We start from the raw sequence: 22,461 nt of genomic DNA on the forward strand, positions 1-22,461 counted from the left end.
CATGGAAAGGATAAAAAAATCGGGGTGCCGCGTCAGAAAAAGGCACACCATCCGATATACATCGATGCCAGGTTCTTCTTGTCGGTCGCTTGCATGATCAGCTCGTCCACTTGGCCATCCACCGAAAGTGGAATAGGCTGCTTGGACATAAAACCCCGAAGTTTGTTCCGGACATCTTCCAAAACTCCGGCAGGGGTATCGGGGACATTTGCATGGGTGCGACGCTGTAATGAAACCGGCGTCAGTGGTCGACCTTTGCGACGGAACGGATTGGACTCACCCTTTTCCCAATGAAGTCTGTGGTCGGGTCATGCAAGAAAGTCTCGAGGACGGTCATCAAAGCATCTTCGTTTTGTCGCAGAAGACTGAGGGTGATTTCGCAGGTTCTCCGGAAAGGCCCTATGTCGCGATATTCAGTTGCCATTCCCCACACATGAGTTCTAGCGAACCTACCATTGTACCCATAGGCGCCAAAGGCATCGACCATGTTGTTTGTTAAACGGAACGGAACCACCTCGGGTTTTTCAAATGTTTGACCCTGCGTATTATGAGCACTTGCGTAGCAAAAACGGGCATCTGAGGCTTTCTTACTTTGTCGAACAGACAGTTGAAATCAACATGCAAGATACCACCTGTTCCTTCTTCGAACGACAGGTTCTCTCCGTGTCGATCTCCAAGCCTACTCAGACGAACCATTTGATTAGTATGTCGTAGCGGACCGAAACAGCTGGGGCCGATAATGATACTTACCCTAGAACGTATCCAACCATTGACATCACCGCCGACGACCGCGTATAACGCAGTCTTGCCGTGAACCAGGTCTCGGTCTCGGGAAACATTTCGATAAACCATTCATGAAGAACGGGAGGAAGCCTTCGACCTCGTCAGCCTCAAGTAGTCTTTATAATAAATAGGCGTTTGTCTTACTTGGCCAGGATCTTTGTTGTAAACAGTGACAACTTGGACATCGAGCGGTCTGCGCATATCTCGTTCAGGTAGTGTTTGATCTCCGTATACTATTTCGTGAATTCGTTAGTCAAATAATGAAGCCCGTGAACAGAAAATCCTCACATTTGGTGCAACACCGCGCTCACGCAGAATTTTGATGATGATCTCTCTCAAGGTTCGGAGATTGTCAACCCACTCAATTAAGCCGCATTCCTCATTTAGCGGTGTCACAGCGTAGGTTTTGATATCTCCGTTGTGTTAGTTTTCCACATATAATGGGCTGGGCGAGAATAGAGGACTTACACATTCGCCGCTTGCTTGATTCGACGTCTCGTTTTAAAAATCGGTTGATCATGTTGTTGAATTCCATGAGACGCTGGTCCTTGCGTAGATCATCCTTGGGCTTGCAAAGTGCATTGTAGATTTTGCCGTCAGATCCTCGAATACTGATCTTGCGTGGCTTTTGGAGTGAGTTCAAGATCTGTGCATCGTCCAGGACGGCTGTTACCAGTTAGCTCGGCCTCGCAAATAAACAGTGGATCTCAACGTGCCCTCTATGGTTGTCGGCTCCCGTGGGAAGGGCCGGAACCCTTTTAGGTACTCTGAATCGTGACTGGTGGGCAGGCTTGGGATTAGCATTGCTTGGAACGGTACTACAAGGCGGCACGGGGCAACTTTGTGGTTAAACCCGAGGTGACGAGCAAGATCGACCCGAGAAACCTTTTCCTCAACCTGTGCGAGACATAGCCGGAGCAATTCCTCCGAGAACTTTTGGCCCTGGCTGATCATGCGGCGAATGTCGGACGATGATGACTCTGATTTGTGCTTATTGGTGTAGTCCTGTTTGAGTTAGCATTTCTCTCGTCATCCACGGGAGTACCGAACATACCGTGATCTTTTGCAGACAGCTGTAACCTCTGGAGGCGCGGTCCTTGCTGGAGGATTTGACCACTGCTAGGACGGTCCATAGTCCTTGCTGTGGGAAGCTATGGACGGCTTTGGCCACAATTCGCGTCAAAAGGTCATAAACTGTGCTGTTGGGATGACAGATGCGAGCGACCACCTGGGGCAAGATCGTGAAGAGCTATACTTGTGTGAGCCTATTATTTAAAAAAAGAGCTCCTATGCAATATTTGATTACCAACGCAGCTTGCAGGCGAGACGAGATGTATTTTTTGAGCTGAGCATGCATCTCATCCAAGCTCTTCTGTCGCTGAGCTTTGGTGTGTCTCTGGAAGTCTCTGTTTGTTTTCCCACCGTCCATGGTTAGCAAAGCAGAGGTATTGTTTAGATTTACCGAGGGCCACTTACTCGTTGTCCCCTCGTTTCGGGTCAATTGGCTGGTCAACAATTGAAGCATGTTCTAGCCAGAGTGTCAGCAGTTTGGGCAGCGTTTGGAAGACGTATTTGCTTCCATAGGTCAGTGAGCGAAGATAGTTGTCAATAACGAGTTTCGTGGCTTCCCCACTCAAGCTGAACAAGTCCGTTAATAGTGAACTGGCCCTGCCCATGGCAAAGGATATACGTACTATATCTGAGCCTCCTTCCCCATGGGCTTGATCTTTTCCGAGTCGAGGATCTTGTTGTAGTGCTTTCCCAAGTAGTAGTGCGCTTTTTCCCACCTAAACTCCAAAATCAGCCAATATTTGCCAACGGCTAGCTGGTTCAAATCACCTTGGATACAGTTTGATGGCTTCTCGATATCGTTGAACAATGGCCTGGGAGTGAGTTTGACCAGCTCTGTCCGTCCATTTGGCCAGCAAAAGATGCGCCTAAATACGTGAATTAGTTTCTTGATTTTAGATGGCATTGATTGATTGGTCCTACCCTGGCAGCCGTGACGTTTGCGTTCTGCCCGCGACTGGAGATAAATGACACTGCCTCGGAATCGGCCGAGGAAGATGTAGCGGCGGTGGCCTCATTGGCCGATATCGCACCCTCCAGCGTCTGAATTGCTTTGCGATGGTGTCCATCTTTCCAGAGAAGTTTGGCATGTTCAATGGTAGCCGATCGATCTTTCAGCAAAGCTGCATTGAGCATTGAGTGATACGCCTGGCTGGTGAAGTTACCCTTTCGCGATAAGTGAGCACTGGTGAGCCAGGCTGAGGCTATGTCAGAGTTGGCAAAACCGCCTCTGAAGGACATGTTAACAAGTGTGGTGGCTATGGGGACCAGGTTCACTCACGCTAGCTCCATTGCTGCTCGCCTCAACCCAAGAAGGTACTGCTTGTCCGCAAGATAACCGCCTAGGACATCCAAACGTCGATCTAAGGCCCCAAGTAATTCTGGGCTCGGATGGGAACCCGCAGCTCCCGCATTAGCTATGGACTCGACGTCTGCTAAGGCGTGCAACCGGAGCATATCGTCATGGCAGGATTGCAGCGAGGCCACGGAGTTGGCAGTCAATGATTTCGCAACGTTGAGCCTGAGCCTATTGATGATAGAGGTGAATGTCTCTGCTTTTCTTTGCCGAAGAGTGTTGAGAGCCGATCCTATTCCCGCGTTGAAGTCCCCAGCACCTTGTTTCGCACATAGCTCCAAGTAGCCCTTGAGCTTATCCCACCTGCCCGTTATCCATGATGCCTCTACTGCGAAAGGCAGAAATCGGGACGCCGCAGATTCGTTGTCCTTTACAATCTCGAAGCGAGTGAGAATGGCATCTAATTAGGATAAGCAAGAGGTTGACAAGAAAGATAAAGATAGTGTGCTGAAGCTACCTTGTTGGCCAGATTCCTTGAGGCAAGTGACAAGGTTCCATTGAGCGTCGACATTATCTGGTTCTTTTTCGAGCTGGAGTTCGTACCAACTTTGCGCAGTGGCCCACCTTCCTGCCTTGCGGTGCTCCAGGACTTGTTGGTCAATGTTAAGCGCAGATAAATGGCTTGAAATGCCCTCAATGCCGTCAGGTTCATCGATTTGGCTGTATATATCCTGCAGTCGTTGGTAAAGAGGCTCGGTGCTGGAGCGTTCTTGCATTTCCGGCTGTGATTTACATTTCCGGATATACTGCTCCCAATGGAATAAAGCCCTGGAAAATGATTTGCACTCAACGGCCCGTTTGGATATGACCTCTGGCGGAATTGAAGCCAAGACGGCCTCGACAGATTTGACCTGCGACGTGTATTTGTCAAGGAGCCCATCTCGGCTGGCATCTCTGTGGGAGCGACTGGATTGGTAAGACTGATAGTTCAGACTATTAAGCTGCTTTTTTTTCCCCTGGAGCCATCGCGACAAGTAGTCCAAGACCTCAAAAACGCTCTGAAAGTAAACTGGAATCAGTACTCAAAAATTCAATCTCAACGCCCGGAAAAGTCATACCTGGCTACTACTTATGATGGTTTCGCGGACACTGTTGTTAGTATCAGGAAGGGGGTGCGAAAGAACGTTCATCAACTCAAGCTGGAGGTCCTGCAACTCTTGTTCGGTCCCCCCGACAATGCGATTGAGGACGGCGAAAGGTAGGAGAAATGAAGAAATCGAAATATCTTGACCTTTCACGACTCGGCTGCATACTGCGAATATGAGCTTTGCATTGTCGCCATTCCCAGTTTGGAGCAGATCTTGTACAAGAGTTCGAAGCCACTCGCTATGGGTCATTTTGGTGGATAACAAAGGATATGCGACCTTGGAGGTCGCTCCAACGACGGTGACAGTGTACGTTGAGGTGAGGAAGGGCGTGAGAGTGTTTCGGACGCTTTCCGGAAGCTCCATCCACCGTTGAAATTTTTCATCACCCTGAAGATCTCGAGTCCGTTGAGTGACTGCCATGTTCAGATTGCAGATTTTGAGAAGATTTTGCATGGCATATGCCAGGAATCCTTGAGCCCTTGTGTTGGACGCTGACAAGAAAGCTTCCACTAGAACATGCTGGAGGAAGAAGAGAACAAATTCTACCGTATCTTCCATTCGGTCAAAGTTTGACAGAACAAGAATGTCTCTCTTTTCCTTGACTGTCTCTACTCGGTTCGGATCAAGACATCCCACGAGACCTAAACATTGTGAGGACAATAAAGTGATCGAGTCCGAACTGGTATTGAATTTGACGCAACAGTCAAGCAATGCCCTCGTTAATTGTGCGATCACAGGATCCGGTTGCTCGCTGAGAACGGATACATGCAAGAATTCCTCGTTGCCCGAGAGAAAAGGCAGTAATTCCTCCAGAGCCTGCTCAACGACTGTGGCATTTTCACTTTGGCAGCGCCGAATGAGGGCTAGGAACTGGCTTCGAACGTCCATTTGCGTCCTCAATTCATTGATTTTCGCTTCGAACGGAGCCATCTCAGGGATGGACGCTAGCGAAGGCATGGTATTGAAAGTATCTCGTACCAAGTTCGGGTGATTCGTCAAGATATGGTCAATGAGCTGGTAGGCATGCTTTCGGCTTTCTCCTGTCAATTTGTCCCAGTACCTGATGACAATCGCCAATGTCTGATCCATGAGCGGTTCGATGTCCTCCTCGTTAAGCGAGCCGATTAAGGTCTTCCAGGCCGCAAAAGCATGGTCACATAGCTCCTCAATATCAAGTGCAGACCGGAGGCAGGCGCAGACTTGGGGTAATGCATTGCTAACATGGCCTTGAGCAATGTTGATCATCTCTTCAATTGCCTTGAGATTTCGCCTTTTTTCCGCCAAAGTTTGCCTCACTTGAAAGTCGTTAATCGCATTTGCGAATTGGGTGATGATGCCGAGAACATGCTCCTCAATAAAGTGACTCAATAAATCTGTCTTCTTTGAAGAACTCCCATGGGCAAACTTCCGCGGAACGAATGTGGCCAGGCGGCTCAGTGCTTGATGGAACTGAATTTGATAAGGATTAGCAGATAATTCACAATTGCTACCTTATAGCGAGTCGAAAAACATAGCATACTCACCCTTTCCTTGTTCTGCTCTCCAGCATCCCCGAGGCTCTTCAGTAAATCACAGGCAATAAGAATTGGCTCGATCCGCACCAGATCCGCTAGGGTCCGACTTTTGAAAGCAGGATCTATTTCAGCCAATAAAGACATGATCATCGCCTCTGGGTTGTTAGATTGCTGAGACAGAAGAAAAGCAAGAATCGCAGCAAGATTGTTCTTTTCAGAACAGACGTCAAATGGCGATTCACCTTCATTGCGACTTGCCCCGATTCTGCAAATGATGTCCCGTTTTCTTGTTAGAACCAAGTATGGGAGAACATGCACCTCTGTCAAGCGAAGGAAGCCGTCAACTTTCATACCAAGCAATTCGCAAAGCTGCTCTGCCATATGTGGCCGAGCCTGGAGGTTTTTGACAACAACCACGGATAGGGTCCTCCAATACGGCCGAAACAAGCCAGCGGGCGTCAATGCAAGTTGCTGCGCAAGCTTAGACAGCTATTTCAGTCTGTTAGCTTGTTCAAAGCCGCATAGAAAAGGATAACAACTTAATCCATGCTAAATGGACAATGCGATAATCGAGCGTGCTTCACGTACCTCATTGTAGGCCACTGCACAGACGTAGGGGTTTGGATGACCGAGATACTCCAAGAGACGAAGGAGAATGATGTTTTTCTCTTCATCTTCTGAGACACTATTTTGAACTCAGTGAGATGGGTGTCTGAGAGCAAGGTAAGGACATGGACAAACCTAGCAAGTCGACACAATGTCAGGACGCATGTTTCTTGTAGTGGCATGTCATCTTTCTCGGTCAGGTTTTTTAACCATTCCAATACGACAACAAAATTTGCTCGGCGAATGTCCGGCTGAAGATTTGACCGCACAAATGCTACCATTGAATGCCTGATTGCAGATTAGCATATTCATTTGTGTCGAGTAGTATCCGAAACATACCCGGTCGCGACCCGAAGTTCTCGGATAGAGCTTCGAAGGGAATGGAGACAGAATTCCCCAGCTGCAGATGATGAAAGATGCATCTGGTTTGAGCTAGGGAAGTGCATCAAGATTCTCTTCAAAGCTACCATAGCAGCGATGCGTGGACCAGGCGTGCGTGCGAGTTTCGGCAAGATAAAATTGAATATTGACCACAAATCTTCGAACTGAGGGATGTCTTTCTCCGGAAGAATTCCAGGTTGAAGATGTTCGCCATCACAGACGAGACAAATAGAAATCTCTCGGGTCCCAATCTCCAACGGCTTCTGCGCCAGATTTTCCGTGATGGCACAGGAAACTTTGCCCATTACCTCCAGAATATCTGATTTGCGGGGTTCAGGGAGGCTCTCGAATGTGGTCCTGTCGAATGTTAATACTAGATCATATGCTATTGCTGGGATTAAGACTGGTAAGGTTTCAGGACTCACTGAATGGCAGCGCGCAAATCTGTCAAGTTTCCAACACAATCACAGCCCAGTAGCGAAGAGACTTTTGCCATTAAAATTTGTAGAAGATTCTGACCGGAGGGCTCAACTAGAAGACATATCCGCTTCGATGCGCGTGTTTCATCATTTTGATCCTGTTCCTGGCCTGTCACACCATGTATCTGACTGGCAAGAGTTAAGTTCTCATCCAGAACTCCTGATACAACTCCGGAGGGGCATCTTGCGGGTGTCGATGCGAGCAGTTCAGCGCGAAGAGATTGAAGCGAGACCTAGGTATTAGTTTAGATCACGTTGAGATAATAAAGCTCGAGACGATACTTACCCATAGACAAGACTCCATTGACTGGAGGCTAAAGTTCAGGTCTTCGATTTCTGCCAGGGCCGGTAGAAATATTTCCCTCAACAGCTGAGCAGATGACTTGGACCGTCCCGTTGCTTGCACAAATTCATCCAGATAGTTGCTTAGTTCAACTTGCATCGCAGGGAAGGAGCTGCTGATACTTGGATGAATGAGCTCGCTTATGCATTGGGTCCAGGTTGAAGCCAAGCTCATGTCTGACGGTAGAGTCGGTGCAGATCGACACACACAGAGACGGCGGGTGGATGCTAAAAATTGTAAACAGGCCTTCTTTCCCTCTGGAGTCAACTTCGATCCTGTAATCCGCAACCATCTGACTAATACTTTTCGTAGACGATTGTATCCGTTCAGCACCCAGGGGAGATTTTGACGAAGAATGAGATCTTGGCACTTGTCGGGGCTCTCATTTGTCACTTTAGGGCTGAATGAATCCAGCAACGTAAGGGTGAGAGTGAATGCCTGGTGGAAAGTACCCAGTACCAGACTTCTTCCCAGCAGACCGCGAGGAAGGCGCAGATGGTCCAAGTCTGTGAGAAGAGACCCATTTGGCGCAGGCATGGATATCTTCGCGGGACGAATATTTCGCCAATAATGAACCTGAGGTGCTTCCAGTGAGCATAGTATATCTGCTTCCTGTCAGCCCAGTTCAATCAACTCCATCGACGGTAGGAGTAAGGCGTAGACAGACCCGACGTGCAAACCCGGAGGAATGCCGGAATGCCATTGAATGAAGGAGATGAACGAGCCTGTTTATGTTGCAGGCAAGCTATGCTGGTGAGAGCCAGGCAAATTTTCTCCTGAGCGGCTTCAGATTGCCAGATGCAGGCCAACCTCATCAGTCGTAAAATCAACCATGCAAACAGCGGCGCTTGGACTTCCTCGCCCAGTATGAGCGGGTCCGAAATGTCCCACAGAGCCTGCGGGGCTTTCTCAATGCTTGCTTGTATGATATCCAGACAGTCAAGGACCTGCCCTTCCAGATCCTCTTCCGAGGCGCTACTGTTAGGACTAGCTTCCAGGCCGGCCTGGAGAACGATACAAACTAGTTTGTTGATATCGGTAATGCCTTCATCAACGCGCAGCTGGCTGTGCTTCTCGCCAAGAAGTTCTTGACGAAGTTGTGAGAATGTTTCTCGCGACAGTCGCTGTGCTTCATGCCCTTCGTGCCCTTGGGATGCGAGACGCGGGGCAAAATGTGCCGCGAGGATGGACGAGGCTGGTTCTGCGGGCCTCCGCTCATTTTCAGGCACTTGGCCCGGAGCATTTTCTCCATTAGCTGCCATCGAGATCAAACATGGCCCCTGGGCTGAGAGGCTGGTAGACGCGGGTTGGTGAAGAAAGGCAGATACGCGGAGTTGATAGATGAGACTGACACCTGAGGCAGCAAAAAGATAACACCGACTTTCGGTTCTCGATTTGCATTCAAAAAGTCGATTGGATAATGTATCAATTAACTCTTGTAACGTTACCCCGGGTGACTAGGATGCTAATTCAATAACCTATGCACCTGGCAGCCGGGAATCCGATGAACTGAAGCGCACCAGAAAGTTCCCATTTGGCTTCAATAGGACATGACCCTCAACTTTTCTGATTCGATTCCTAAATTAGTAATATTGTTCTCTCTAATTTACATAAACTGGATAGGATGATGGTTTCAATTGTCTGGGGAAGGGGACAGAGATATGCGGGAGGCCATCGCTTTCCCTTGATCAATGGCGGTCCGATGGAAATCTCCGCGTGTGGTTCATTTCTCCCTCAACTCACTTCCAAAGCCCCCCAACAGCGCCATGGATTTGTAACCTCAACACTTATTCACTCGGCAAAATTCCACCTGCCATTTCTAATCCCCATGGATCCGCCCAGCGCGGAATGTGAGTTAGTGCCGTCCACAGTGGCGGAGGATTCGCGGCACTCCTACTTCATGAAGCAAGCCCTATTGATGGTGAGTAGCCCTCCCCGTGTCAACGCACTCAGCGCTGAACATATATTACAGGGTGAAAAAGCACTGCAGTCAGGCGAGACCCCGGTCGGATGTGTTCTGGTCCACAACGACCGAATCGTTGGATCGGGTATGAATGACACGAACCGATCCATGAACGTAAGTCTTCTCCGGCCGTGCACGGCGATAGAGACAAGGTCGCTGATGACTCAAGGGGACCCGACATGCCGAGTTTCTTGCGATTGCGGAATTACTTCAAACCTACCCCAGGTCCACTCTGCAGTCTACAGATCTCTACGTGACCGTGGAGCCCTGTGTGATGTGTGCCTCAGCCCTCAAGCAGTATCGCATCCGCAGCGTGTATTACGGCTGTGCTAATGACCGGTTCGGAGGTACCGGAGGCGTGCTGTCACTTCATTCCGAGTTGGTGACCACCTATCCTGTGACCGAAATGATGCATTTTTTGATTATTTGATGCAGTGTCTCCCTTGACCCGCCGTACCCCGTGTATGGTGGGCTATATCAAAAGGAAGCCATTATGCTTCTCCGTCGTTTTTACATCCAAGAGAATGAGAAAGGTCAGAGTCTGAACCGAATCACGCTAGAGCCAATACTAACGTTCCTGATAGCGCCCAACCCGCGGCCGAAAAAGAATCGCGAACTCAACACGAGATTCGAGGACGAGGAAGTTCTCCCACCAATTTCATAGCTAAACATTCTCTCTCAAACTCACGAATGATGTCACTAGCCTACGAATCAATATCTTTCCAACTACGTGGATTAATAGAAAGGAAGAATCGTGCAAAGCAGCCGTGTAGATCGCCTCATCAGAACAAAAAGTTGTATAATTGCAGCTGCGCCGTGGGGGAAAAAACACAAAAAAAGATATGTGTACAAAAAGTTTGTAACTCCAGGCCAAACTCTCGACCTATTTTCAAGCGATCATGCAGCCTTGACGCGCTCGGCTTCCAATTCCCGCTCCGCTTGTTGGTAGTATTTAGCAGTGTCGACACCGTGCTAGCCGATAGTTTAGAAAATGATAATCAAAATCCGAAGAGGCACGTAAAGGTCAAGGCTTACCTGGTCGTGGTTGACGATGTTGAACCACGGAAGAACATGGATGAACAGCTCCGAGTAGCGAGAGTTACGAGCAGCCACACCCTGGATATAGTCGGAGACCTTCGAGGCACCGTAGAGAGGCTGTCCCTTCTTCACCTTATCAACCATTTCCCTCATGTCCATCTCGACCTCCCGGGTATTCTCGGTGAATCCGTAGAAACGCTCTGCGATCTGATGAGTAACTCAATTGGGGTAGAAGGGCCTGGAAAGCATACGGCAAGATCGCTGGTAAAACACATGAAGTCCACCGATGAGACCAATTGCGGTTGCCAGGCGCATCACAGGGGAGAAGCCACCGCGGCCCACATGCGACGGGCTCACTCGCTCCATGACCCAAAAGGCAATGGGAGAGACAGCTGCCGCTCCAGCACCCACGGCGTAATCTGAGGGACGAGCATATCCGAACACGCGTCGCAGATGCCTGGAATTATTGTAAGTCTTTCGGTCCAAATACGGAGAATTCGGGGAAGGTCGTACGGGTCGGAGTCAATGAGCTGGAGAACGGATTAGCCAAGGGCAAACAAACGGAGAGGGGCAATTCGTACGGGATAGTCGGTGACGGCCCGCTTGGGGGGCACAACGGCCGTGCTGGGGTCGGAAGCCATGATGTGGTCAAGGGAGAGAGCGATGAGAGGGGGGTTTACCTAGCGTTGTGCAGAGTCGAAGTTCGGAAGTTGGAGGAGAGTGGCCGCGCTAGCCATTCCTGGTTTAGCGCACGACGGGCGGACAGCTCCTCCACCGCCAATCATATTCGTGATGACCGGTCGCGTTCCCTAACCTAAGGACGCGTCTTTCTTGGTATTCTTGAGATACGTGAACATAACTCTGCCTCACCATGGATGATGAAAGGGCCAGCTCTCCCGTCAACTTGAACGATCTGTTTGACTACGACGTTGGACTAGATGAGATCTTTCAGGGCAATGGCGCCTCGAATAGCAACGCCGCGGACGCCAAAACATCTGGAGATCCCACCTCACTCGGCCTGGGGCTCGACGAGGAGGTCAAAGTCACCAAGAAAAGACAACCAGTAGCGAAGCTGGACGAGGGTCGGTGAGTAGCTTGCCCGACGGGTCATCGGCCAGAATTGACCGTTCTTTTCAAGTCTGCTTTCACAACCAGGAATTCCCAAGTTACGACGTGCAGCGAAACAAAAACTCAGATTCAAAGGCAAAGGACACGAGGTTGGTCTGATACTCTGGTATATATATATATGCATATACAGGACTGACGGACCTACTCGATAGTTCTCGGATGCAGCACGCCTTTTGAACTTCTACCAACTATGGCTCGATGACTTGTTTCCACGCGCAAAATTCGCCGATGGCTTGACGATGATTGAAAAATTGGGTCACTCCAAACGCATCCAAACAATGAGACGGGAATGGATTGACGAGGAGAAGCCGACGTTGTTCGGTGATCGCGAGGTCTCTCAAGATATGCCAGACACCCGTGACCTTCCCAAAAGACTTTCCTCCGATCAAATAGGCGTCGCCACGACGAAACCCACAGAACCGACCTGCTCGGACCCCTGGCAAAATGTGTCGGGGGCTGCGGACCCGGAATTATTCATTCCAGACCCCGAGGGGGAGTCCCGGCCTTTGGCCAGCCATCCGGAACCTGACGACGACGACCTGGAAGACCTTCTAAGAGAACAGGACGAGACCATCTTGGGGATGCCGGAACCGAAGTCGCGGCCGGCGAACGATAATCGCGATGATTTTGATGCCGAATACGAAGCCATGAATGAAATGGGATTGTAGAAGGGAGCAATATGTAATTCCTAATGACAGCAATGAACTAAGGGTCCTCCGTACCAATCCTACCTCTCGTAGGTAGTCGACTTTCACTTACGTTAACGAGCTGCTGTTCAGAGGCTATGGCCTACTGGATTCTATTTTCTCCAGAAACAGCTGCCCGGCTAGCTATAGGGCATTACCCAGTAGAAGTATGACCGGTATTTGATGCATTCACTTTCCGTTGAAGGCACTCGCCGGACCCGATACTCCACTCCGGGTCTGGGAATTTGTGCTCAAGATTACTATGACCGAGGGGGATACATGAGTGGAGCTAATTTGACATTTGACGCGCCGAACATTGGAGAAAATATTGGAAACAGAAATAAAAAAAAATGTTAGTCAACACCTGACTTCAGAAATCGAGCAGAAAGCCAAGGATAAGCCAGGATTACTCGCTGGCAGGTGACGTGAAAACAGAAAATTGACCGCCGGCGCCGGCCCAATTCAACTGCTTTCCACGGACGGCAGTGTTATCGATGACGGTGGCAACTTCGATATCATCCTGAGTGCCCTGTCCAGTCTGATATGTAGCAGAGAAGCCCCACGACCAAGCACGGCCATCGGCATCAATGGCGAGGGAGTGATCGGAAGCAGCCGAAACGACCTTAGCCTTGATCCCCGGAACCAGGGTGGGTTCGATGAGAATACGAGGACGTCCACGCTCGTCCTTGATGACCACGTCATCTTCAAGGGTATCGATCTTCAAGCCACTCTGGAAGCCGTCCAGACGGCCCCATACCAGGCACTCGTCATCCGCAGTCCGTGCCATGGAGTGGTGAGAGCCACCACAGAGCTGTGTGATGCTCCGACCGGTAAGTGATTTGACAATTGTGGGTTGCACAATGGCAGCCTCGTCGTCACCGGCACCCTCACGAATGGCTGTTGCGCCGAAGCTGTTCAAGCCCCATGCGTAGACTTTTCCGGACGCGTGAACCGCGAAGGAGTGGTAGGAGCCACAGCCAACGTGCACGATATTCTTCGGAAGCCCGAATTCTCGAGGGATCAATCCATGAAGCTTGTTACGCTCAATGATGCGGCGGCCGAGCTGATTCTGCTGTCCGGAGCCCCACGAGAAAACGCTGCCTTTGTCGTTCAGAGCAAGGACGTGGTTCGCGCCACAAGACAGGTGTTTGATGTTCTTCAGCGACGAAATAAGGATTGGAGTGTTCTGAACCCGATGGGTGGTGTCGAAGCCGAGAATTCCGTCGTTGCTCTGAGGGTAGAATATGCGATCAGCGCGGATCCCTACACAAAGGACAGTTTTCAACTTACTCGGAAAGTTCCCCAGCCATAAACCTGACCATCATCCGTAAGAGCAAAGCTCGCGCTATCCGCAGCGGCAACTTCGACAAAGACCGTTCCTTCGGGGAACGCGCTGGAAGGAATTGCAGTGGGGGTAGACTCGATTGGGTTCAATCCGCTATCTTCATCGTCCGAGTCCGAGTCGCTGTTGTCCTCGATATCCTTGTATCCACCCTCCCAGGCAGTGTCTCGTCCCAACGCACCTTGGTCGTTCACACCCCAGGTGAAAATCTCGTTGTTGTGAGTCAAAGCCACGCAGTGCATGCCACCGACGGCAATTTGCACGACGCCCACCTTGTCGGCCGCCAGGAGCTGATTCAGGCGTGGCCGCTTCACGTCAATCACGTTCTTGGCCGTGCCCAGGCCAAGCTCACCGGAGCTTCCTTCACCGCAGACATACACGTGTAGGCGAGACTTGGGAGCCTCATTGATGACGACCTTGGGCTTGGGAGCCTTTGGCGCACGGGGTTGGGTGACGCGAGGTTTCTTCACTGGGCGAGTCTTCTCCTCCTGTTCGCGAGGCTTCTCCTCATTGTCGGAATCGTCGACCTTGCGCTTCTTCGACGCGGAAGGCGCCGGAGTCTTCGTCTTACGCGAATTTTCAGCGGGCTCATTCTTCACCGTGTCCTCAGTGGACATCTTCTTGGTGCGACCTCGGCCGGTAGCAGCAGGCTTCTCGGTTTTGGTAGAGGGTTTGGCAGCCGCAGCCTTCGCCGATACCTTGGCTGTAGTAGCTGGTGCCTTGGTAGTAGCGGCCTTCTTAGGAGCAGCCTTCTTAGCAGCAGCCTTGACCGGAGCAGCCCTCTTAGGAGGCATTGTGTGGAATGGGAATGTGTCGGAGGAATTTAAAGATTGGAAGGGTGGAAAGGGAAGACGCGACAAAGGGACAAAGGGAAGAGCGCCAAGACAGAAAAAAAAAAGGTAAATAATGAATAATGCGGCATTCCCCCCGGCCCCCGAAAGCTCGAAGAAGCCCGATTTACCGGTCCAGTTCATAATAGTTCGATTATATCATTTATCATTACGTGTATTAATTATTCCATTCATCGGAATATTCAATTCCTTGGGGAAAAAAAAGAAATCAATCACGGGGTATCTTGTGCGCGGATCTTGCCGCACATGATGACGTTCTGTCCTAACGGCGTCCACTTGACATCGCGTGGATTCAACGCCGCATTCGGTTTGCCCTCTTGGTCGAGTTTGGAGTCGGGGCTGACGCCGACGCCCCCACGACCGAGATACGTCGGGGCCACGGTCACGATGATGGAGTCGATGAAGTTTGTATACTCCGGATTGAGCAGTTCACTCAGAACGGTGCCACCTCCTTCAATCATGACGCTCTTGATACCCTCGGAGGCCAAGGCTCGAAGAACGCCCTCCCACCGTAGGCGCCAGTGCTGGTTATATTCCACAATCCGTAAAAAGTCTCCGCCGTAGCCTTTGAGCATCATCAGCCTCTGCGGGTTGATCTGAGCCCCAGGTGACACCACGACCCACGGGGCTTTTCCTTTGCCTTCAACGGCTGTTCGAAGCATTCGACACTCTGGATGAATGGGCCAACGGCCCATAGGGTCAACAACCACCGGGCGTGGCTGCCACATTCTTCCCAACCCGCCAAACCCACCAGCTCCTTCGAGGCGGCAGTTCAGTCCGGGGTTATCTGCGAGAACGGTTCCAACGCCAATTAGAATTGCGTCGTGGCGGGAACGGAGATAATGGGTCATCAATTTTGCCTCGGGTCCAGACAAGACCGTCTGCATCCCCGGGCACAGCGATATTTTCGAGTCCATCGAAGAGGCATAGGATAACGTGACATGGGGAAACTCGCGCCGCTCGGAGTGATTGGGAAGATACGGCTGTAGGAAATCGAGGGGAAACTGAGGAAAAGATAGAGTATCCGGTGGGAGCAGAGGTGATGACCCCGACTGAACGGGCTTTTGCTGTGCGGCGTCATTGGTACCGTCGGCATTCTGGGACTTCACAATCCCATACCCTTTCTGGTATTCGTAGCCTTCATGAGGAACAAGCTTAACCTCGGGGTTTTGTATGCGCCACTTGGCAGAGACGTTCCGCACGTCTGTCACGGTGAGGAACCGACCTCCCGCTTCATGAAGCTTCTCCGGATCCTCTTGGAACTTCGTGAAGATCGAAGAGGGTAAATAACCCTTCACGGATTCCTTCCTTGCAGATTCCATGAGTCCCGAGTTGCGCTTCACGCGGTCAATGTAGTCGAGGTCATGAGAATGAACACTGCTGCTTCCAGGAGTTCTCGCAATCGTGACCGTCGAGTACGCGCCTTCAAACCGGACAACTTTGATTTGAAAATTGCACATTCCTCCTTCTCGTACACGTTTCTTGCGAGGACGCTTTCCCTCCGGTAGGGGACGCGAATCGGATGTGCGATGTGTTGGACGTCGTAACCGACACATGTAATAGTCCGTGGTACAATGGCCTTCCTTACTCGCATTTGACCTTTGCTTGACCCATACATTATCAATAAACGGCCAGTATGTCTCAAACTCCTCGAGGCTGATTTCGATCGGGTCTCTGCACTCGAACAAGACCCTGCGAATCCTCGACAGGTTCGGTGGGTTGTTGAACAGACTATGGGCAGATTCTGCGTCCACATCCGGGGTCCTCGGCTGAGTCTCGCTGGTTTCATGGGATGCAGTGTGAAGGGGGGAGTCGTGGATATCGCCCTGTCGGGCTTGCTTCTCAAGCGCGCCAAACAAGTTCATGGGAGGGGTGGCATCTTCGGCCTGTGGAGGGTCTTCATCCATGGCATCCTCTCGCGCGTGTTCTGGTGCGTATTCGAACTCATTGTCTGCATTTTCCGCCTCGTCTCTCGCTAGTCCGTTTTCATTTCGCGGAGAAGCCGAGCCGCTTGCCGATGCCATCGCCCGTGGGCTCGAGGTCGACGCGCGGGAGACATGGTCCATGTTGTGCAGGGACCAGCAGCACGCAGAGATAGGTCAGTGATTTCCCGATCGAGGCGAACGGTGGAACATCTGGGCGACTGGGGGCTCCATCGGTCAAGATAAAAGTGAGATTTGCGGACGGTGTGCAATGTTATCTCGAAGAAATCCCCGGAGGCTTGGCACGCCCAGCACCCGCGGAACTCGGTTTACGGAGACTTGACATGTCAATGTTCGATACTTCCCTTCTATATTTATACAGATTTATCTAGGTCTATATATATCGACGTTTGACCGCTGCAAAAACCTCCGATGTTATTATTAACGCAAAAGCCTCGCTTCTAAGTATCTCAGCATGGGACTGGAGACGGCGGTCTACCTCGGGGAGGCAAAGGGTTATCAGCAATGTTGGGAATAGCGGCCACTAGAACAAAACGACAAAGACCGTCTTTGCTAAGCAGATTGTTAAGTCTTGTCCGTAAATCAGCCAGCTACGACCACATGATATTCGAACAAGAGGGTCCGTTGACCAAATCATTGAAGGAATACAAGCTTAGCACAAAAAGATGGGTTGAAGTAAGCATCAATACTGCATTATCGAGGGAAAAGTACATGAAGCGGGCTCATCTGCAACCTAGTATGCCCCAATGTCTGCCCCAGCGCGGGCAAGAGCCTCGTAGACCTTCGGCGGCAGTTTGTACTTCACCATTCCAGAGAAGACCATGAGATCCTTCGCCATGCTGAGCAGCTGTTCTGCGAATCCATGGTGCATGTCAGTTTCATAGGGCCCCGAAACTTGTTTGTGACGCTCCTGCCCGATGCACGCAATGCTCCACATGATAACATGACCGATATTGCGCGAAATGATATCCGGGAAAGACGAAAATGCCTGAGCGGCACTCCGAATATATGGCATGGAGCCTTGGGCTTGCAACGGGAGGACGCCCAGTCGGTCAATGTGCTGTATGATGCATTAGCTTGGAACTGGCGTGTGATTTGGTATACATAGAAAACTTACATCAAGTGCCGGCGCCCATCTGCCAGCTTCAACTTCCATCTTCGCCTCCATCATGCGGAGGAGGAGCCCACAAGCATCCCGATTGATCTGGCGGATCTTGTCGAAATACATCTGGTTCGAATTGTAGAGGCCGATCATGTTCTTACCCAGTATCACAGGATCGTCAACAGTAGTCAAGCTAAGACTGCTTCCAGGCGTCACGGCGTCTGCTTGAGACTGCTCAACCCTAGGGCGGAGAGGCTGTAGCTTCGGCATGGTACCTCCCAGCTCAACTGCAATAGCGTCCGACAGCGCCCGATTTACGATATCAATCACACGATCGTAGTTCTCGGCAAGGTGATACAGGAGCACTGCATCGGTGATCAGACCTTTGTCGTCCGCCACGCCGGCAGCTTGAATGGTGATGTTTTTCAGGAAGTCCTGCTGATCCACCAGGTTGATCAAATCGAGACGCTGCTCAATGACGCCTTTAATTCTGGTACCGTTCGCATGGATGTCGCCCAGCAGCTTAGCGAAATCTCTAGTCTCGAGGATGAACTCTCGCAAAGCCTCGTGACACACTGATGACTGAGATTTCCCTAAAGAGCCCGGGAGATCGGCGTTGAGACAAATCAAGGCGAAGTAATCAATAGCAGCTTCAACATTGCCAGTACGGAACTCTCGAGTGTATTGGGTGATGAGATACCCAAAATTGATTTGAGGGTACTGCTTCACAGTGAAAGAAACTGTATGAAACCAGAAAAGCGTGAGGTTAGCAAGCCGGTTTTGGAGATTGGAGGCCAAAATGCTCATAGAATGAGATTTGATGGGGTTGCTTACGGATTTCTTCTCCAGACGCGTAGAAGTCCGACACGCGCAAAAGACCATAGTATGCCAAAGCGATGGCAAAATGGACTGCAGTGACCGGTGAATAGGTACCAAGATAGGCCACGGCCTGCTCAAACATGCCTCCCAGAACCTGAAGCATGAAAAACGTTCCATGTCCGCCCGGTCCATCCTGGTTTTTGTTGAAATGCCTTTGTCCAATTTCGGTGATATCGGTCTGGATGTCTTCCAGCCCAAAGACATCGCCGGCTACCTCCTCGGAGCGATCGTCCTCCCGAGCGAGACTGAACTGTAGCCACATGAAGTCCTCAACGCTTTGGTTCACACCGTCCAAACGGCGTCGGGAAAGATCGCAGCGGCCGATGATTTTGTAACAAATCATCCGGTAAGGGTCAACAGTGTTGTCGGGTGCATTTCGCAAACGCTGCTGATACTCGCCGTTGATCTTCTGCTGCAAATCCCGCGGAAGTCGCCTGTTCTGAGCATAGGTTGTCATGTAGGTTACGAACTTATGATCCAATGACCGGAACCCAGGATCTTGGCTCACGTATTCGGCCGCCTCGGTGATAAAGCCGCATCGAAGGAGGCAGAAGATAAGAATCCAGCAATAGTCTTGCCCGACCATCTGCAGTTCCGTTCCATCCGGAGCGAGATCTTTTCTCACGGCACGAACGCGGATGTATGCTCGAATCTTATTGATCACGGTTGGAATACCACCTAGTTGTGCCTCTCGCGGGTTCTTGGAGATGACATTCTCCACCTCCTGGAAAAATGTGTGTTCAAGATATCCCCTTGAGCCTTCAATAATCTGCTTCTTCAGGTTGGTCCCATTTTGGGATCTGGATGACTCTTCCAGATAATCACGGGCAAACTGTCGTTCTCTTACAGCACCGGGGTCCGACGTGCTGGTTGTAGCCGGATTTTCATGAACGATTCGTATCAAAGCTTGATACGCATCAAGGAGCTGGCGAGGTGCCTGTAGACGTTGATTAGCGATATCTGGCCGAGGTGAGGAATTGCTGGGTCTTACATCACCGCCATTTTGAAGTTCAACCTGCGCGAACTGATGAAGAATGGGGTAGGCCTGCCCCTGCAGCCGAGCCACGTTCAAATTCTGAACCTTTTCAGCGTAATGGCCCATCTTCTCCCGCAAGAACCGCAGGTCAGGTGACGGCACAGCCGGCCCTTCGTTTCGCTCTGATGGGTCCTCGAAGAGTTGTCGACTAGCCAAGCCAGTTCCCGGTGTGCCAATAACGGACTTGTCCAGGGCAGAGCGGCCAAAGACACTGCGGCGGGATGCGCCTGAAGGGGCGTGTGTCTGACTAGCGCCTGCTTGTTTAGATTGTCTCGCCGATCGACCAAAGGCGCCTCGTGTCGTCGACCTCAGGTCTCCGGCGGTGGATCCATCCCTTTGAGAAAGACCAAAGTGCTGGAAGATCTTCCGACGCTGGTCCTCCCAATCCATATCCACTTTCTCTTCCAAGAAGGTGTCGAAGTCCCTCTGAGCCCGAGAGAGGCTCTCCGCAATCATCACCTGCCGGCCACGCTGCTGAATGTTCCTCAGAAATCTCTGGTTATCAGGGTCGAAACTGTCAGTTTCTCTGGCCGTAGCCAAAGATGCCTGTGGATCTAGAGAGCGTAGGTCTCGTAACGCTCGTCCTGGAGAGATACCGGAAGACGCGAGTAGATAGCGACTACATTTGAGCCAAGCAGAGAATTAGCCAACGAAATTGATGAACAGTGGAGAAAACGCAAACTTACGCCTTTGTGCCATTCTGTTGAGGATCTTTGTTTCCCGACGTACCCAGCTCTCTTGCCTTTCTTCGAATGTCATCAAGACCCAACTGCAGACTGGGGACGTCTTCAAAGTTGCCGTTGCCATTTTGTCCCGTAGCAGATAGTGGCCGTTTCTTCCCGCGCTCCAACAAGCTGTTGAAGAACGCTGGCTGAGTTGACTGGGTCGAAACTCGTCCTTGAGCCTGTCCAGAGTCAGTCTGGGTCTGCCCTAGAACGGAAGGCTGGGCGGATGGCTGCTGAGCCCGCGGCTGAGGCTGAGGCTGGGTTTGGTTGAACAGCGAAGAGGTTTGCGTGCCCTGCGGAGCAGCAGCAGAAGTAGTTCCAAACGCACTCGTCGCATTTGTTGATCCAAACAGGCTGGTCGATTGTGGGGTTGAGCTACCAAGACCGCCTCCTCCGAAGAGAGAGCCCGTATTGGAGGACATGTTGGACTAGCGGTGCAACCACCTGTAGTGGTGGAGGAATTGTGTTTCGAGGTTAAGCAAGAGTGTTTTGGTGAAGGAAAAAAAGGAAGCTGCGCGCGCGGTTCAGACGGTGGGGGTTCTGATTCCGGAGGAAAAGTGAATAAGAATGTAAAGCACACTGTGAGAAACTGGTTTCAAAGCGACAATGGCCAGCCGCAAGATCCCAAAACCTCGAAGGGGACTGAAGAAGCTCAAGCTATGCGCGGAGCCCAAACAATTCAGTCCCGGTGGCCGGACAATTGATATTCCGCGGGTCTACCGGTGCTGGCTCTTTCTACTTGTCTCATTCATTTCATTTCTTTATTGTACGCTTCTTTTTCTCTTCTTTTCCCGGCCACCTTCTACTGTTCGGTGCCTCCTTGTTCGTTCAACTCGGGCACGACAATGCCTGCGTTCCAGTCCAAGACCTTTCGCCGGGCAACTACGGCAACGTCCACTCTGGGAGAACGAATCGGCGCGTTATATCGGGCAAGACTTTCTCGGCACCCTTTTCTCCTGTTCGGACTTCCATTCATTGCCGTCATCGTCGCGGGTTCTTTCGTTCTGACCCCCGCAGCGGCTTTGCGGTATGAACGTTACGATCGCAAAGTCCAGCAAGTCAGTCAAGAAGAGGCTTTCAAGCTCGGTCTCAAGGGGCCTGATGGAGAAGAGGGAATCAAGCGAAACCCACGGAGGAGAGTCATCGGAGATGAGCGCGAGGAGTATTATGTAGGGAGATTTCCTGGCACATCATGGGCAACAATTGGTTGGATGAAATACTGACCTGGTAACAGAGGCTGATGGCCAAGGACCTGGACGACTGGGAACAAAAGCGAGTACAGAGATTCAAGGGTGAGCCAGATGGGAGGATATAAAATGGAACTCGGTATAGCAATCGAGTGATGGATCACATCTCAAAGCACGACACCACGCGACCACGCGCATTGCCAGACGTCGTATCCAGCGCCCGTCTTACGCTCGATCCAATATTTTCCAACCAGTCTGTGAGACTTAACGCTATATTCGGCATCACGAATGGCCTTGGGAAGTTCTCATGCTGGCCGAAATGTGATCGGACTGCTCGGGTCACTCGGCGTCTATGAGCTCGCTCATCTTCATGGCCTATAATAATTGCTTATGGACTTATGTACGCTCTTTTGGTGGCCCGTCTTATTGACGTATAGCTGTGGAGATCCCGAATTTTCCTTTCGCCTCGGATGACGGCCTCGCCCTCGCTGATCGTCCAGGATCGATTGTTCTGGGAGAGCCAGTGCCGTCAGACGGCTCGCTTCAGGTTTTCGAAGTTGCTTTCAAACACCCACTGCACAGCTTGATATTGCATAATTCGAGAGGTTGGAACGAAGCGACGCTAGTCTCAACAACGTACCGTGAAGTATGAACAGGATGCTTTGCCCGGGGGGTTTTCTCGTGTATACCTATGACATGTCCACGGGTGGACTTGTAAAATGCGCTGTCAATTGCGGCCTATGAATCTGTTCCACCCGATTAACTATCCTGTATTTGTTCGAGCAGAATATCTCTACTTTCAATATGTGTTTGCTACCACTTCCTCGGGTTCATATTGTTCCTGATTCTTGGTGTCGGACCTAAAGTAAGATGCCCGTAAACCATCTGCCTATAAAAATCGAGTCTCGTTATTTTTCCCTTTCCCGGTCTCTACAAGTTGTCCAGGCTGTGGTTACAGTACT

At 50.9% G+C, this 22,461-nt stretch overlaps 8 protein-coding genes across 8 annotated transcripts; 3 read left to right on the plus strand and 5 right to left on the minus strand.

The window, feature by feature from the left end:
* Positions 1–32: 32 nt before the first annotated feature.
* Positions 33–8,881, minus strand: atrA (protein kinase MEC1; the record flags this gene model as incomplete). Its single annotated transcript, XM_058453321.1, has 25 exons — positions 33–224; positions 281–399; positions 454–538; positions 592–679; positions 751–873; positions 928–1,016; positions 1,072–1,196; positions 1,252–1,449; positions 1,563–1,788; positions 1,838–2,032; positions 2,090–2,189; positions 2,260–2,421; positions 2,478–2,570; positions 2,623–2,720; positions 2,776–3,082; positions 3,134–3,608; positions 3,666–4,206; positions 4,267–5,745; positions 5,820–6,299; positions 6,399–6,495; positions 6,552–6,704; positions 6,756–7,154; positions 7,223–7,509; positions 7,563–8,224; positions 8,287–8,881. The coding sequence occupies 25 exons, from the start codon at positions 8,879–8,881 to the stop codon at positions 33–35; spliced, it is 7,368 nt and encodes a 2,455-aa protein (XP_058307512.1).
* A 566-nt stretch (positions 8,882–9,447) lies between these two features.
* N7498_006260 (nucleoside deaminase) lies at positions 9,448–10,246 on the plus strand (the record flags this gene model as incomplete). Its single annotated transcript, XM_058453322.1, has 5 exons — positions 9,448–9,540; positions 9,592–9,696; positions 9,752–9,960; positions 10,018–10,115; positions 10,167–10,246. The coding sequence occupies 5 exons, from the start codon at positions 9,448–9,450 to the stop codon at positions 10,244–10,246; spliced, it is 585 nt and encodes a 194-aa protein (XP_058307513.1).
* Positions 10,247–10,479: 233 nt separating this feature from the next.
* Positions 10,480–11,261, minus strand: N7498_006261 (putative NADH-ubiquinone oxidoreductase 21 kDa subunit; the record flags this gene model as incomplete). The annotated part of the gene is made up of 5 exons (XM_058453323.1): positions 10,480–10,554; positions 10,618–10,820; positions 10,872–11,077; positions 11,134–11,150; positions 11,202–11,261. 5 exons carry the CDS (start codon positions 11,259–11,261, stop codon positions 10,480–10,482), a joined length of 561 nt encoding a protein of 186 aa, XP_058307514.1.
* Positions 11,262–11,491: 230 nt separating this feature from the next.
* Positions 11,492–12,416, plus strand: N7498_006262 (Chromosome segregation in meiosis protein 3; the record flags this gene model as incomplete). The annotated part of the gene is made up of 3 exons (XM_058453324.1): positions 11,492–11,706; positions 11,759–11,837; positions 11,901–12,416. 3 exons carry the CDS (start codon positions 11,492–11,494, stop codon positions 12,414–12,416), a joined length of 810 nt encoding a protein of 269 aa, XP_058307515.1.
* A 424-nt stretch (positions 12,417–12,840) lies between these two features.
* N7498_006263 (RCC1 domain-containing protein) lies at positions 12,841–14,570 on the minus strand (the record flags this gene model as incomplete). The annotated part of the gene is made up of 2 exons (XM_058453325.1): positions 12,841–13,665; positions 13,725–14,570. 2 exons carry the CDS (start codon positions 14,568–14,570, stop codon positions 12,841–12,843), a joined length of 1,671 nt encoding a protein of 556 aa, XP_058307516.1.
* Positions 14,571–14,839: 269 nt separating this feature from the next.
* N7498_006264 (RibD family protein) lies at positions 14,840–16,693 on the minus strand (the record flags this gene model as incomplete). Its single annotated transcript, XM_058453326.1, has 1 exon — positions 14,840–16,693. One exon carries the CDS (start codon positions 16,691–16,693, stop codon positions 14,840–14,842), a length of 1,854 nt encoding a protein of 617 aa, XP_058307517.1.
* A 610-nt stretch (positions 16,694–17,303) lies between these two features.
* On the minus strand, positions 17,304–20,734 carry nic96 (linker nucleoporin NIC96; the record flags this gene model as incomplete). The annotated part of the gene is made up of 5 exons (XM_058453327.1): positions 17,304–17,630; positions 17,688–18,412; positions 18,507–19,488; positions 19,543–20,206; positions 20,274–20,734. 5 exons carry the CDS (start codon positions 20,732–20,734, stop codon positions 17,304–17,306), a joined length of 3,159 nt encoding a protein of 1,052 aa, XP_058307518.1.
* A 423-nt stretch (positions 20,735–21,157) lies between these two features.
* On the plus strand, positions 21,158–21,627 carry N7498_006266 (cytochrome c oxidase assembly protein COX16; the record flags this gene model as incomplete). Its single annotated transcript, XM_058453328.1, has 2 exons — positions 21,158–21,481; positions 21,547–21,627. 2 exons carry the CDS (start codon positions 21,158–21,160, stop codon positions 21,625–21,627), a joined length of 405 nt encoding a protein of 134 aa, XP_058307519.1.
* Between the last annotated feature and the right edge of the window lie 834 nt (positions 21,628–22,461).

Source organism: Penicillium cinerascens, assembly GCF_028974065.1.
Source record: "Penicillium cinerascens strain IBT 15544 chromosome Unknown contig_6_segment0_segment0, whole genome shotgun sequence".
In the NCBI taxonomy this organism is placed as follows: Eukaryota; Fungi; Ascomycota; class Eurotiomycetes; order Eurotiales; family Aspergillaceae; genus Penicillium; species Penicillium cinerascens.